A 13,669-nucleotide genomic window follows, 5' to 3' on the forward strand; every position below is an offset into this window, starting at 1 on the left:
TAGCAAGCCCTGCTTGCTGCTTCCTCGGTGCTAACTTCTTCCTCAGTTTTTAATTATCCCCCGTTAAAGCAGGTGACATGTCACACCGATGCGTTGTTTTATTTTCAATGGACGACACGGGGCTATATCACATAATACAGGTCACTTGGGGAATGTTATGTTGCGGGCAGGCCTACCGTCCCGCAGAGATGGTCAGAAAAGTGCGACTGCGCAGTCAGTCCGGCTTTACAAGCCACTGCGATATGACGACACAGGGCTGTCTCCCTGTTACAGGTGACGCCATGAACAGCTTCATTGCAGAGAACTGGCGCCTAGTCCTCGATCAGATCGGCAAGCCGGCGTACAGAGCCCTGGGCATGATCGTCCACCAGATCCTGGTACAAGTGGCGAACAAAGTGCCTTACGATGAGCTGTTCTCCGACACAGACTGAAATGTTCTCTCTTCTTGTTTCCACTGCAGAATCTGGTTACAGTCACACAGCCACTGTATACACTGACTGCTTGCAATCTGTCAGGCACACCCTCAACAGTCTGTGCGCGATGTGCTTCCGTGCACAGTAACATGAACGCCAGAGTTCTGCACTTTATATCCGTCCTGTTTCCCTGCCGCCAACAGAATGTTTCTGGCCAACAAAACTTCCCTTCAAGAACACCGTCTCCTCGGAAGTGGCGCCGTACAGTTTGGTAACCGCGACCCACCCCACCTTGCTCGACGCCGTGGCAACGTCAAATTTTACCAGTTTTTTCAAGGCTTTCACTTTCACTACAGGAGCAGTGTGCCATTTAGCACGAATGGGAGACACGAGAAATGCGTACAAAATACTGGTCGGAAACCCAAAAGTGAAGTGACCACTTGGAACACACTTGGTAACAAGACAGTGTTAATGGGACGGTGTGTGATGTTGAGGATTGGATTCAAGTGGCCCACATGGAAGTGTCTTCCATAAAACGGTGGGGGCCGAACGTAGCGCTCAGTTAGTGGCAATCCGGTACCGCAGTCCGGCGGTCCTGATTCCATACCTCGGCGCGTGTATCGGCTACTCCGCCTGAGTTTCCGTCGAATTCGTCAGGTCCTCCATACAAACTCCGCTCAGGCCACGACCGCTTCCTTCCACATGCTTTCCAATTCATTATTCACTGAAGAAGTGATGAACCGAAGCTTGTAACTGATCGAGCGCCTGTTGCCGCGCAAATAAACATGAATATATACATAAGTTGTTGTTCTACAGCCTCTGACGTGCCCTTGGGGATGTGAAGTCGTGGGTTTATCTGGTAATTATTTCACGCGGCTGGAGCAGCCCTGCTCTGCTCCTCTCCCAACATCTCTGCTTCTGGAGAGCGACGGGCAGAACATTTCACATTGTTCTCATTACCCAACGGTCGGCTCAGAGCCCAGCCTGATCCTTTAGTTGCCCAAATCGGTAACATTTTGGTGCCCTCCGCTTGGAGAGGGTACCCCACAAGGCCCTAAGTGGGGCTGATCTTCTGACTGTGATTTGGATTTGCATTCTGACCTGGTGATGGAGGCTGCAAGTTCCTCCGACACGTTGTAACGTATGCACAAGAATGCACGGCGTCATTCCCCAGAACACAGTAATATTCTAAACAAGACTGAACTGACGTTTTTGTTGCATTTAAATAATCTTCATATGTAACGAAATCTTGGCGTTCGAAATGCGTTTTTGCATGCGTAACAAGCACGCAGTGACATGTCACAGCGTCATACAAGATTCCGCGAGGTCGCAACCTACTCAAGGTCACATTTCCAGCCCTATATAAGTGACAGACGCTGCTTCAGTCCTGCACAGTTCAGAGGAACAAACATGTCAACGCTGAGCGTCGTCTTCGCAGTGTGCATTGTGGTCTTCCAGACCAAGGCCCTCAAACTGCGTAAGTAACTTCTGGCTGGACGCGCTCCCTCCAACCTGTGGGACTTCGGGGATAAAGCGGTCAATATCATAGCGTGGTGCTTAGGTACAAGGGGCAACTGTGTCTTTAGTTTTACACGACATCGGTACACTGAAAGGTGCATTCAACGCTGCAAAAGTACGCATATTTGTGCATTTCAGCGGCGCTAGTAGAAACGTAGACACAATTCTAAAGAATTAATTCAAATACAGTAAAATTCAATGTACATACTTTTCTCGTTACCTTCTTCATGTATATACTCATGCACTATAGGCTTCCCCCCGTCACCTTCTTGCACTGAAGTTGCCTTTCAATTTCATCAGCTTCCAAATGGCGTTTCATTTCCAGTACGTGGTGAAATGAAACTACAATATTCGAATTCACTAAGAACTCTCGGAGAACTGAACGCGCTCTGCACCTCCGCTACGATTCAAACGTTTGGTTGCTACCACAGACACGACAATATTTTCTTGCACCTTCAAATGAAGGACTTGGGGCTGATGTGCGAAACGAAGAGGCTTCTCCCTGGCCTCTCTTCAATTCCCACTTTCATTCTCCTGTCTCTCCACTCAACAGAGTCGAACATCTGAAGAGTGTAGCAAAACTGTGAACCTTACAAGCAGAATTGAAAACAAGGTTTTCAATGGGCCCACATGTTTGATGAGACAGACACGGAGGAATTATATCAAGTTCCAAAACAAGGAATGATTTAGTAATGCAGAAGCGGGAAACTCTTGTATAACACGCAACAAAATTACGGGAAAAATAGTATTTTTTACTTAAACATTTTCAAATCTTACGTTACAAAATGTGACATTATGTTCTTTGCTGATAAAAACAAGGATAATTCCATTCCTATATCACAAAAATTATATTTGATATAATATAAGTGCTAAACATTATTTATAATGTCAAAGAGCAAAGGATATTTAAACGCCCAAAAGCAGCGAACGTTTAAATAAACTCCTTTCAGCTTACCCTGCCACCATTTAAAAAGTCCGGAATTTAAAGTTCAGCGACTGGAAGCTGTACCACAACAGAACAGCAATGGGTACTCAGCCATTTTACAAGGTGCGACAAATTAATTTCCGGTATGAACCTGTGAAAGCAAAATGCGTCTACCTGTGCACTAGAGGCTGCTGTCGCCTTCGAAACACTCTCCTTGTGGAGCTATGCACTTCGTGAGACGAAGGTGCCACTGCCGGAAACAGTCCTGAACAACGTTTTCCGGAATATCTCGCAGTAACGTTGTCATGCTGCGTTGGATGTCAGGAAAGTCAGCAAATTTTTGTCCCTTCGGGGCATTTTTTAATTTTGGAAAGAGCCAAAATCGCAGGGAGCTAAGTCACGTGAATACGGTGGATGGTCCATTTTTGCAGTGGATTTCTTAGCCGGGAACTCACGAATTGTTAACGCATCATGAGCAGGGGCATTGTCATGGTGGACAGTCCACTTGTCTGGCCAGAGTTCGAGTCTCTTCCTCCGAACAGACTCCGGTAACCTTGTCAGCACGTCCACTTTACACTGCTGATTCGCCCTTCGTTCGTACTCTGTCCACATGTGCGTTTTGGCTGCCCACTTCTTGCGTCACCTTGCACATCTCACCCTTCCTTGCCCCGCCTGTGCCACTCAAAACTCTCGAGTTCTTCACAGCGAATTCACCACAAGCCACTGTTAATGGGGCTAACGTTTCCACACAAAACTTGCTCCAGATGCTTGGCACTCAGTCTTCCGCCACGTTCTGCTTGGGAACAGATGTCTGTCTCATGTCAACGCAAGTTCGAGCATGTCCAAACAGGAGTTTGCCTGACTCAACACCCCAGCGACATGCTGCATCCATTCCAACAATTAAGTTGTCGCACCTTCCAAATTGTGACGGGCAAATTGCAAGCGATTAAACTATAGGGAATCCCGTTTATCCTTAGACCGTGTCCTCAGAAGTTTCTTCGCTCGCTTTCGTCCACTGCTGGCCGCAGAATTGTCGCGTTATCTCCTGACGCTTGGTGGCTTATTTCGATGGCGCTGTTTGTTTAGTGTGGTTAGTCGTCCTCCAGTACACAGCGTTGTGCTGAAGGAAAACTCTTCATATCAGATGCGCTCTTCATGGAGGAAGTTATGAGGAAGTTTCGCGGGCAGCCTCTTGGGAGCACAGAGTAAGGATTCATGACTCTAACAAAATTACGCTCTTCAGAGTCCGTGTTTGACAACACGAAATATCCATGGAGACACGTACTGACTTCGGTGTGAGTTGCAAAAGTACAGCTCGCATTGGCAGGAAGTTGCTAAATCCTCATCCGCGGCCTCACACAAATTTGCCAGGCGACCCTTCGATACTTCAGACAGTTGCAGCAATCGGAATGAATGGACTTCCTGGCCCAGAACTTACGTGCAGTTCTTATCACTTTCGAAGTTCAATTAAATTGACCTCCTTCCCATCACATTTCTAGAATATGGCCTACCAAATTAGGCCCACGCGGCACTGAGCTATGTTCATCTTCTATCCTGTCCGCAAGTTTCTCCGCAAAACCGGTACGAATTGCGACTGCCTGGGATAAACCGGTTTCAGTAGTCTCCGCGGATTTGAGACCCTTTTCAAAAGAACTTGTTACTCCAGCAGCAAGGCCGACGTGGCTATTTGTAATGCAATTAAAAATCTAACGACGGCTACAGCTGTTAATATTATTTTTTAAAATTACATAATTTAGTGCCTTATCTTCGTTCATACGCAGCAAGTGCGCTTCCCTTTGCTTCCCTACGCTTCTCTGCAAATGCAATTTGCCGTAAGAACGTGTTGGCGTTACCGTTCTCACAACGGCAAGTACCAGAAATTCTACGTACTCTGACACAGCGCCGTGTAGTGCGGTAAAATTCCGCTCTCTTCACTGCCCGCTTCAAGGTAGTTTCTTGTCTGGCTTACTCTTCGACCCTCAGAATGGAGGCAGCGAAATGTTCCTCCGAAACGCGAGCTGACTTTTACCGCTCTACACAGCGCCATATCAGAAAGCACAGAAAGCTTCACGCTAGAAGAAAACTAGTGAAGAGCGAACTTTAGTTTAATTTTACGAATCGCTAATTTAGTGCCGAGCATAGTGGCCGGCAGCACCGTCTAAGGCATGAACTGTCTACGCTCGCTCGAACGCTTGGATCGCGCGTTCGAATTCCACTCGAGGCAAGGACGCGTGTGTAGGTAGCGGCCTTGCGACGGACAGATCACTCGTTCAAGGAGTCCTACGGTCTGTGTAAATAAGATAACAGAAATGAAGAAGCCAGGGCCCGACAAATGGCAGTAGTACCTTCAGTACTTACGTCACGGCCCTCCTGCGTGTCTTGCTTCTGCGCATTACCTGCTGAATTAGTACATCAGAAATACAGAATTAAACTGAATCATTACTACTACTGCCACAGAACAACTGTTTCAAGCGGAAACGTCTTTGACTTGTGCGTGTATATTGAGGGCACATGTTTCGAATCTCAGCTGAAATACAGAATATTCTGACTGACAAGGACTTCATGAGTGTATATGCTGAAATCTCGTTTGCAGTCACGAGTGGCAGTGCCTGCTGACGCCTTACTAAGGACTGCTTATCAACTCGGCAGGCCTGAGTAGTTTCAATACCGCAAACAAACACTGAAGAGTCCATGTGAGTGTAATGTTTGTTTATCACAAAGAAAATTCCGTCGTTTTACAAATCCTTATGCGAAGAGCGCCTCTTTCGAGGGGGAGTCAGTAAATAGGGCACAAATAAATATAAAACGCAAAACATGTGATATTTCAAATCGTAAAGAAAAAAAAACATATTTCTCGATATATACTTCAACAAACATTCATACACTTGTCCCAGTGCGTGGAAACCCCGTAGCATAGAAGCCTTTCCGCTGTTGTCTCAGCCACTTCCTCACCTGCTCGGGCGTTATCTGCGACTTTCGCACGATCTTGAGAGACTTTCTCGACCCAGTTGTGAACCGCTTTACGAGACGAACACTTCCTACCGTAAATAGGAAAGATTTCTTTATGAATATCCTTAACAGTGGGCCCTTTTGGCAACAAAATAGACGCACAACAGAACGCTGCTCTTCAGTAGTTTACCCAACAAACACGGTGACCATTTTGACTACTAAAACCTACATCTGAACATATGCATGCACTTCTGCTACCTAGCGATACATGTATAAAACCTATTACTTCCATTTGTGACCTATTTACTGCGTCTCCCTCGTATGTGGAAGCCGTGTACTGTTACAGCCTTGTGCCTTCAGAAAACTCTCAAACTAGAAGCCATCTTGAATTTCCTTCAGGTACGTCATGTCTCGAGCTGGCGACTTGCCGGAGGAGGTGCACTGTGTGCGCCCAGCGAGACCTGCCGCATGGTGATTTTGGTTGTCGCTCTGTGGGGAATGGAATCTGGTATTCATTATTTGCGTCAGTACGTACTGATTGTAGACACGGCGTAACTTTAGCTATCCTTAATCAGTTCGAAGCGTGAATGTTTATTTAACGACGCTTGGGTTGCGTGTACTGTGTCAGGTGGTAGGATTAGTGACCAATTGAGAGGAAGGAGGCGGCACGGAGTGAGACGCCTCGAGGGCGAGCCAAACGCTGCAAGACAGGCGCGCTCCAGCTTCTCCCGCAATATGCGTCCGGTGAAGTCGGCACTGACTGCAGTGCAGAATTGTACTTATGGGACGGTCCCGTCACCAAAATGCGGGGCAAAATCATTACATAAAGATAGGAAACAGAGGTCTTGAAAATGTGGCACAGCTCAGATATTTGGGGAAAAGGATAACAAATCGAAACCTGTTCCAGGAGGAAATTAAGAGGAGACTGAACTCGGGTAATGCTTGCTACCTTTTGTTTTCTCGTCTGCTGTCTAAAAACATAAAAATTAAAATATACGACACCATAATTTTTCCTGTGGTTCTGTATGGGTGTGAAACTTGGTCCCTAACATTAAGGGAGGAACATAGACTCAGGGTGTTGAGGAAAATATTTGGACCGAAGAGGGATGAAGTAATAGGAGGTTGGAGAAAACTGCATAATGAGGAGCTTCATAACTTGTACTCTTCTCCAAGTATAATTAGAATGATCAAGAGGGTGAGGTGGGCAGGGCATGTAGCACGAATGGGGGAGAAAAGGAATGCATATAAGATATTGGTGGGAAAGCCAGAAGGAAAGAGACCACTGGGAAGACCAAGGAGTAGGTGAGTGTACAATATTAAAATGGACCTTAGAGAGATAGGATGGGGTTGTATGGACTGAATTGATCTGGCTCAGGATAGGCACCAGTGCTCGGTTCTTGTGAACACGGTGATGGGTGGGAAGTTGTTGAGTAGCTGCACATCTGGCGGCGTCTAAAGAGAGGCTCAGCTCCAGGAGTGAGAAAGTACCTACACCAACAATATGTGACGTTACGATAAAACTGACTCTAACTCTCTCATTGCATTTGTGTGCATTTCAGCCGACTATATAACTCCGTGCTCCAGGAAGGACCCGCATTTGAACGAGTGCGCCTTGAAACACGGAAGAGAGGCCATCCCAAGGGTCATCAAAGGTACGAGTTCTGAGTGTACTTTTGCACAGCGCCCAAACAGGCTCTGGGACACAGCCACTCTCCTGTCGAATGGACACTGAGATCTCTGGCCTTGGGACATCGCCTCTCCCCTTCATGTACTCCTGTCCTCCGCTCTTCCAGATCTTACTCTGTGTTCATGTCACTGTTCCAGAACACAAGCATTAGAAACATCCACTAGTCAACGGTTCATGGTGCAGTCAACTCGGTTCTGAACACTGTTTCATAACACAAGCATTAGAAACATCTTGAAGTGAACGGTTCAAGATGCAGTCAATTCGGTTCTGAACTCTCGTAATTTTTTAAACGAGCTCTTACGGATTGAAGTGTAAGTGCTTATAAACTTTTCGGCTGAATATATAATCCATTTGCAGAGAACTTAGCCGACAGATTCCTCCAAAACATCAGTAGCCACCTACCAGACAACACGACGTCATAATCCCACGTCACCATCGCTACAGAAAACATATATCTCATTTTGAGACGATATATTCAGGGGAGGGGAAACCAGCAGAGTAGGGGCTAACCGAATAAATGTTTTGGGGTTGCAGACTGTTTCTGGTTCATGGGACCTACTTATCTCAAGAAGGCTGTGCATTTCAGGAGACCCGAAATATGGAATTCCTGTCCTGGATCCAATGTATATACCGGAAGTGTCCATCCAGGAATCTGGAATTAAAATCACAGGGAGAGAGATCGTCATAGAGGGAGCCAGAAACGCCATTCTGGAAGATTTCAGGTAATCAAATGAGAGACAATCTCTGTCAGTATCCGAGCACCATACTGGGTCTCGAGCTCAGTTCATAAAGACGTTGAGGAAGTCAGCACCATACAGGGAGCAGAGCCCGAGGTTTCAGCAGGGCCAATACCAAAGCCGAACAGTTCCATACTCATCCCAACCAGTCAAGTTTCCTAATGTCTCCCCATGCCAGCGAGATGCTCATCCCTCATCTCACTGCCCTGACAACAACAGGCTACCTACCTGTTCCTCGTTATGTAACATAACATGCTCAGAGTAAGCTATCTTCTCTCTCTGTAAAATGCGCCAGAGCGACGTCACGACGCAACAGGCCACGACGATAAGGCGTCTGCAAGTTCTACAGCCCTGCAGCTAGGAAGGAGAACAAATTTAGGGGGCAAAAACCGTACATAAGCTAAGAATTCTGTATTGTGTGATGGGTTTCAGTGTAGTCGGCTAGAAATTCGCCGACGTTTGTGGGGAAACTCTAACATTAAACTTGCTGCATACTTTTTGCTATGCTTAATCGTCAACCTCGAAGACTCACGCAGTAAGTTCCTCCGAAACGTCGGTGAAATTCTACCGCACTACACGGTGTCACACCGCAGAATGTACTACGAACGTTTCTGTCAATGTTTTGTTACAGTAAACTGTCTGAAGTTCCGAGCTGTGTATGGAAACAAAGTTTCGCTAGCTGGATCACGTGCAAGGAAGGAAAGATGCACAGTGAGGGGGGGCTGTGGCACAGAGCCCGCCTCGATCCCCGGGCTGAACATTCAGCGGGGCCAGCTGATAGGCGGAGTGACCACTGGGCAAGTTGGCTGTCTCGTTTGCGTCACAGGCTATGCTGACTGAGGTTTTCGTCGTTTTCCTCAGTTCCTGCAGGCAAATGCTGTGATAGTACCGACCGCAGGAGACCTTTCCCTTCCCGACAGCGTCCAGTTCGGCTCTGGGGTATACAGGCCGTAGTGTGCTCACCACTCAAAACCCCTTTGTATCAGACTCACGAAAGCATTGAGCCATACCCACGGCGTGTTGCCTAATTTAGTTCTGTCTGTGCCACAGGGTGGACTTCGACAAGCTGATCGTCAGCATCCAGTTCATGGCGCCGCAGTTAGACTTCAGAGGAAAGTACGAGCTGTCGGGCAAGCTGGTGTCCCTGCCGATAGTCGGGAAGGGCGACTACAACGCGACTTTAGGTAAGTAACACAGTCGCCGCACAGCGCTCGGGTGCTGGATTCGAGGCATGTCGTGCCACATCTTCCGACAGAACTTCACTACACCTTCAGCGCTGAGAAGTAACCATCGCGACGTAAAGGCGCAACTACTTGGTGGTCCCAAACGTCGGAGGACACCTACCGGAATATACGGCGCCACAGCCTCTCTCTGTACGGTTCGTTTACAGATTGTGATTTCGTCTTGTGGCGCAAGGAACTGCTTGCCACTGCGTGCGGTGAAGCCTTCTCGAGTGCAACTTCACGCCGCTGAAGCCCGAGGACACTTCACTGCATACAGACATCTGGTGAAGCGGTTCCTACCTCACAGAGAACACAGACCGGCCAGTGCTGTCTGGGTAGATAACCGCTGCAGAAAGTCAGAACCATGCGGACCACGTGAGTACACTCCGTGGGAAGGTGCGTAGACACGTGCATTTCCTCAGACCCTCTCGGAGAATGCCGAGACACTTTGTACAGTTCTTCCAATACCACTTGTTTTCACATTTTCCCCAGTTCAGTCTTTATTAATCTCCCTACCGTGGTCTAACCTAACTCCTACGACTAAGCCCACAATTGGAAGACCTCTCAGACTCGCTGGTAAAAGGCGCTCTCGAGAACATTCCGTGCAGGAGCTCAACGACGGTCCCGTGACGCTTGACCACACAAACACACAGACACATCAGCAGATAATTAGTTCTTGGATGCTGTGTATTGCGTGTACACTGATAACACATTTACGGAACAAATTCACTCTCATTAGCGGCTGTCATGCAACCGGCTGGAAGCTGTTTTGCTGACCGAGTTTCATGTCATGCTGACTTGTGATTCGTTTGCTTTATGCACGAGCACTTCAGAATCCCTGCACTAAGCCTGAGGGTCTAGTTTCTTGCGGTGGGGTGAGACTGAGTCCACTTGGTGCGTCGGCCACTGACTCGTCTCTTGTATCCGCCCCGGATGATAGATGATGAGTGTGAAGCAGTCGGTGGAATGAGAATTGGCAGGGGAAACAGAAGAACTCTGAGGAAACGTGCCCCAGTAGCACTGTGTCCACCACAAATCCCATGACTCAACCTGGGCTAGAACCCGGGACGACGCGGTGGGAAGCTGGCAACTAAACGGCCTGACTTGGGGCACGGCCTTTGAGGATAAATAACTACAAGCTGGCGAGTCCAACAAGTTTAGAAAATCTTCACACAGACCCACGAGTGAAGTGCGGGGTGTAAAGGCGGGCTCAGAAAGCGGTATCATTGCACTAGGCAAGTCGTCCTCGCGCTGAAGGCTATTTCAGAGCCAATGCGGGCGGCTCGCCAAGAATGCAGTGCAGTGCAGGATGCGCAAACTGCCGTTCAGACGAGGTTCGAGGACGACAATTCGATCTGGGGGAGCGCTCGATGTGTGCTCCAGGCAGCCTACATGCCGACCACACACTGGCTTTGTTGCCTTATGTCGAGCAACCAGTCGTACATACTTGAAACCTCACTCTACAGACTAGCGCGAGTTGGGTTCGAACCGGGCCCGTTGTATCCAAACTCAAGGCTGTCACTGTACAGTTTCAGTTCCCGAGTGTCGCTAAGTGAGCAGAAATCTGTGATCATGGCTACATACCCTCCTGCTCTCCCGTCACTGCGCCCTACCACGGGCCAGCTGAATCCAAAGTGCGTACCTCCGCAGAGTATTTGAGGCGGCGTCATCAGCCCGTAATGATGCAGACTGTTACGTCATAATTAGACGGTTCCAAAACATGACGTCACACCACGGGCCTCCCAAACCAGTGTTTCCTAGTGAGCCCTGCTATTGAAATGCTCCGTCTGGTTACGTTTCAGGCAACCTCACGGCGAAATACACAACACAGTGCAATCTGACCAAGCAGGGCGACGGGCGGACGTACCTGAGCCCACAAGATTACGACCTGGAATTCGACCCGAAGACAGCATCAATGTACTTCGGGAATCTGTTTAACGGCAACAAGTTGCTAGGTGAGGTATCCTCCAAGAGTCATTCTGGGTGTTTTCGGAAGGAGGGAAGCTGAAATTCGAGTCTTCGTGGACACACCGTCAGAAATCTGGTAGGTTCTGAAGGGTTCTGACAATAGTGTACAACGTTCGGGACTGCTGGCGTTTTGGGCTCTATCCGAAACAAAGGATTCCCGTGGAGAAAGCAGGGCCACACAAACCACGTGGCTGTCGTGCTGACACAAATATGTCTCCCTGTTACAGGTGACGCCATGAACAGCTTCATTGCAGAGAACTGGCGCCTAGTCCTCGATCAGATCGGCAAGCCGGCGTACAGAGCCCTGGGCATGATCGTCCACCAGATCCTGGTACAAGTGGCGCACAAAGTGCCTTACGATGAGCTGTTCTCCGACACAGACTGAAATGTTCTCTCTTCTTGTTTCCACTGCAGAATCTGGTTACAGTCACACAGCCACTGTATACAGACTGCTTGCAATCTGTCAGGCACACCCTCAACAGTCTGTGCGCGATGTGCTTCCGTGCACAGTAACATGAACGCCAGAGTTCTGCACTTTATATCCGTCCTGTTTCCCTGCCTCCAACAGAATGTTTCTGGCCAACAAAACTTCCCTTCAAGAACACCGTCTCCTCGGAAGTGGCGCCGTACAGTTTGGTAACCGCGACCCACCCCACCTTGCTCGACGCCGTGGCAACGTCAAATTTTACCAGTTTTTTCAAGGCTTTCACTTTCACTACAGGAGCAGTGTGCCATTTAGCACGAATGGGAGACACGAGAAATGCGTACAAAATACTGGTCGGAAACCCAAAAGTGAAGTGACCACTTGGAACACACTTGGTAACAAGACAGTGTTAATGGGACGGTGTGTGATGTTGCGGATTGGATTCAAGTGGCTTCCATAAAACGGTGGGGGCCGAACGTAGCGGTCAGTTAGTGGCAATCCTGTACCGCATTCCGGCGGTCCTGATTCCATACCTCGGCGTGTGTATCGGCTACTCCGCCTGAGTTTCCGTCGAATTCGGCAGGTCCTCCATACAAACTCCGCTCAGGCCACGACCGCTTCCTTCCACATGCTTTCCAAGTCATTATTCACTGAAGAAGTGATGAACCGAAGCTTGTAACTGATAGAGTGCCTGGTTGCGCGCAAATAAAGACACATACATACATGAGTTGTTCTTCAGCCTCTGACGTGCCCTTGGCCTTACTTAGAACAGACAGACAGACAAGGAGAGCCCTTGCCCTTCTGGCTGGTGCATAGGAGCCCCTGTGCAGTGCTGCTCAACACGTTTCACTGCCAAAGCAACCGGTTACTGCAGGAGTCGAGAAGCCTCCACGCAGCGCTGGCAGGACACCGCTCTCTTGCTGCTGTATGCATTCAGTGACATTCAGTCACACACTGGCCTGATCAGAAGGACGAGCGGGTGGAGCCTGGGAACCTCCTGACAAATGATCGTGTTCTCTTTCCTCCCTCAGGAAAACTGTCTGCTAATTCTTCCATGATTTTCCCCATTTGTATACTCACCCACCATTACTGCTCATCTTCCTCAATCCTTAACTGCGCTGTGTGTGCTGCAGGTACCGGCCTCCTTATCCCAGAAACGTGTACAGTAGCATGAGATAAATGCCGGACCCAGGATAACTGTATATAGAGACTAGGCTACAGGCTGGCATACCGGAGAATCTGGGTTTGATTCCTGGTAGGGAATAGCGATTTCACTGTTCTCCTTCCCCGTGAATACCGGGGGCTCATTCAGCTGGGACCAATCCCCTATACGCCTTCATGAATTTGTCTCCTTCTAGAGGACGCAATTGCATAAGTGCCTCTCCCCTTCACCTGAAGAAGGAAACACATCCAGCTGCCGAAACACTTTGTTCTGTTCGGACCATCAGCCGATGGACAGTCACAATTCTTTCGGGAAGGAATATCAAGTATCAGTAAGGGTAAAGTTGTCCCTGTGCCATGAAGCAGTATGTGGGAATGGATGTATAGATCCACATTTTCTTGCCCTCGGTACTAGCTGGAGGTGAGTGATCAGCTTCACGTCCCAGCCGCTTTACCCTTCCTCCCTAGAAGGAGCCCCTGGCACCCATCAGATAGGAAGCTGGGTGGACCCCAGAGCCGGTTTGGACTACTTGGAGGAGTAAGAATTCTTTCAACCATCGGGACTCGAACTCCGACACCTGGTGGTCCAGCCCGCAGCCGGTCGCTATACCGACTGCGCTATCGGCGCCCTGTCAGGTAGCAGTAGGTGAGGTTATATTATTAT

General features: G+C 48.6%; 2 protein-coding genes across 2 annotated transcripts in view; both read left to right on the forward strand.

Moving 5' to 3' along the window:
• LOC117282025 overlaps positions 1 to 13,669 on the forward strand; it is a 69,157-nt gene that overhangs the window by 7,462 nt on the left and 48,026 nt on the right. The window contains exons 6-9 of the mRNA XM_033751828.1: positions 274 to 428; positions 8,027 to 8,214; positions 9,280 to 9,413; positions 11,255 to 11,407. Of these exons, the coding sequence (XP_033607719.1) occupies positions 274 to 428; positions 8,027 to 8,214; positions 9,280 to 9,413; positions 11,255 to 11,407 (630 nt within the window). The remainder of the gene's footprint in view (positions 1 to 273; positions 429 to 8,026; positions 8,215 to 9,279; positions 9,414 to 11,254; positions 11,408 to 13,669) is intronic.
• LOC111865450 (protein takeout) lies at positions 431 to 12,221 on the forward strand. Its single transcript, XM_023853574.2, has 6 exons — positions 431 to 1,890; positions 7,365 to 7,457; positions 8,079 to 8,214; positions 9,280 to 9,413; positions 11,255 to 11,407; positions 11,648 to 12,221. Exons 1-6 carry the CDS (start codon positions 1,710 to 1,712, stop codon positions 11,803 to 11,805), a joined length of 855 nt encoding a protein of 284 aa, XP_023709342.1. The 5' UTR covers positions 431 to 1,709; the 3' UTR covers positions 11,806 to 12,221.

This window comes from Cryptotermes secundus, unplaced genomic scaffold, assembly GCF_002891405.2.
Source record: "Cryptotermes secundus unplaced genomic scaffold, Csec_1.0 scaffold454, whole genome shotgun sequence".
NCBI lineage: Eukaryota > Metazoa > Arthropoda > Insecta > Blattodea > Kalotermitidae > Cryptotermes > Cryptotermes secundus.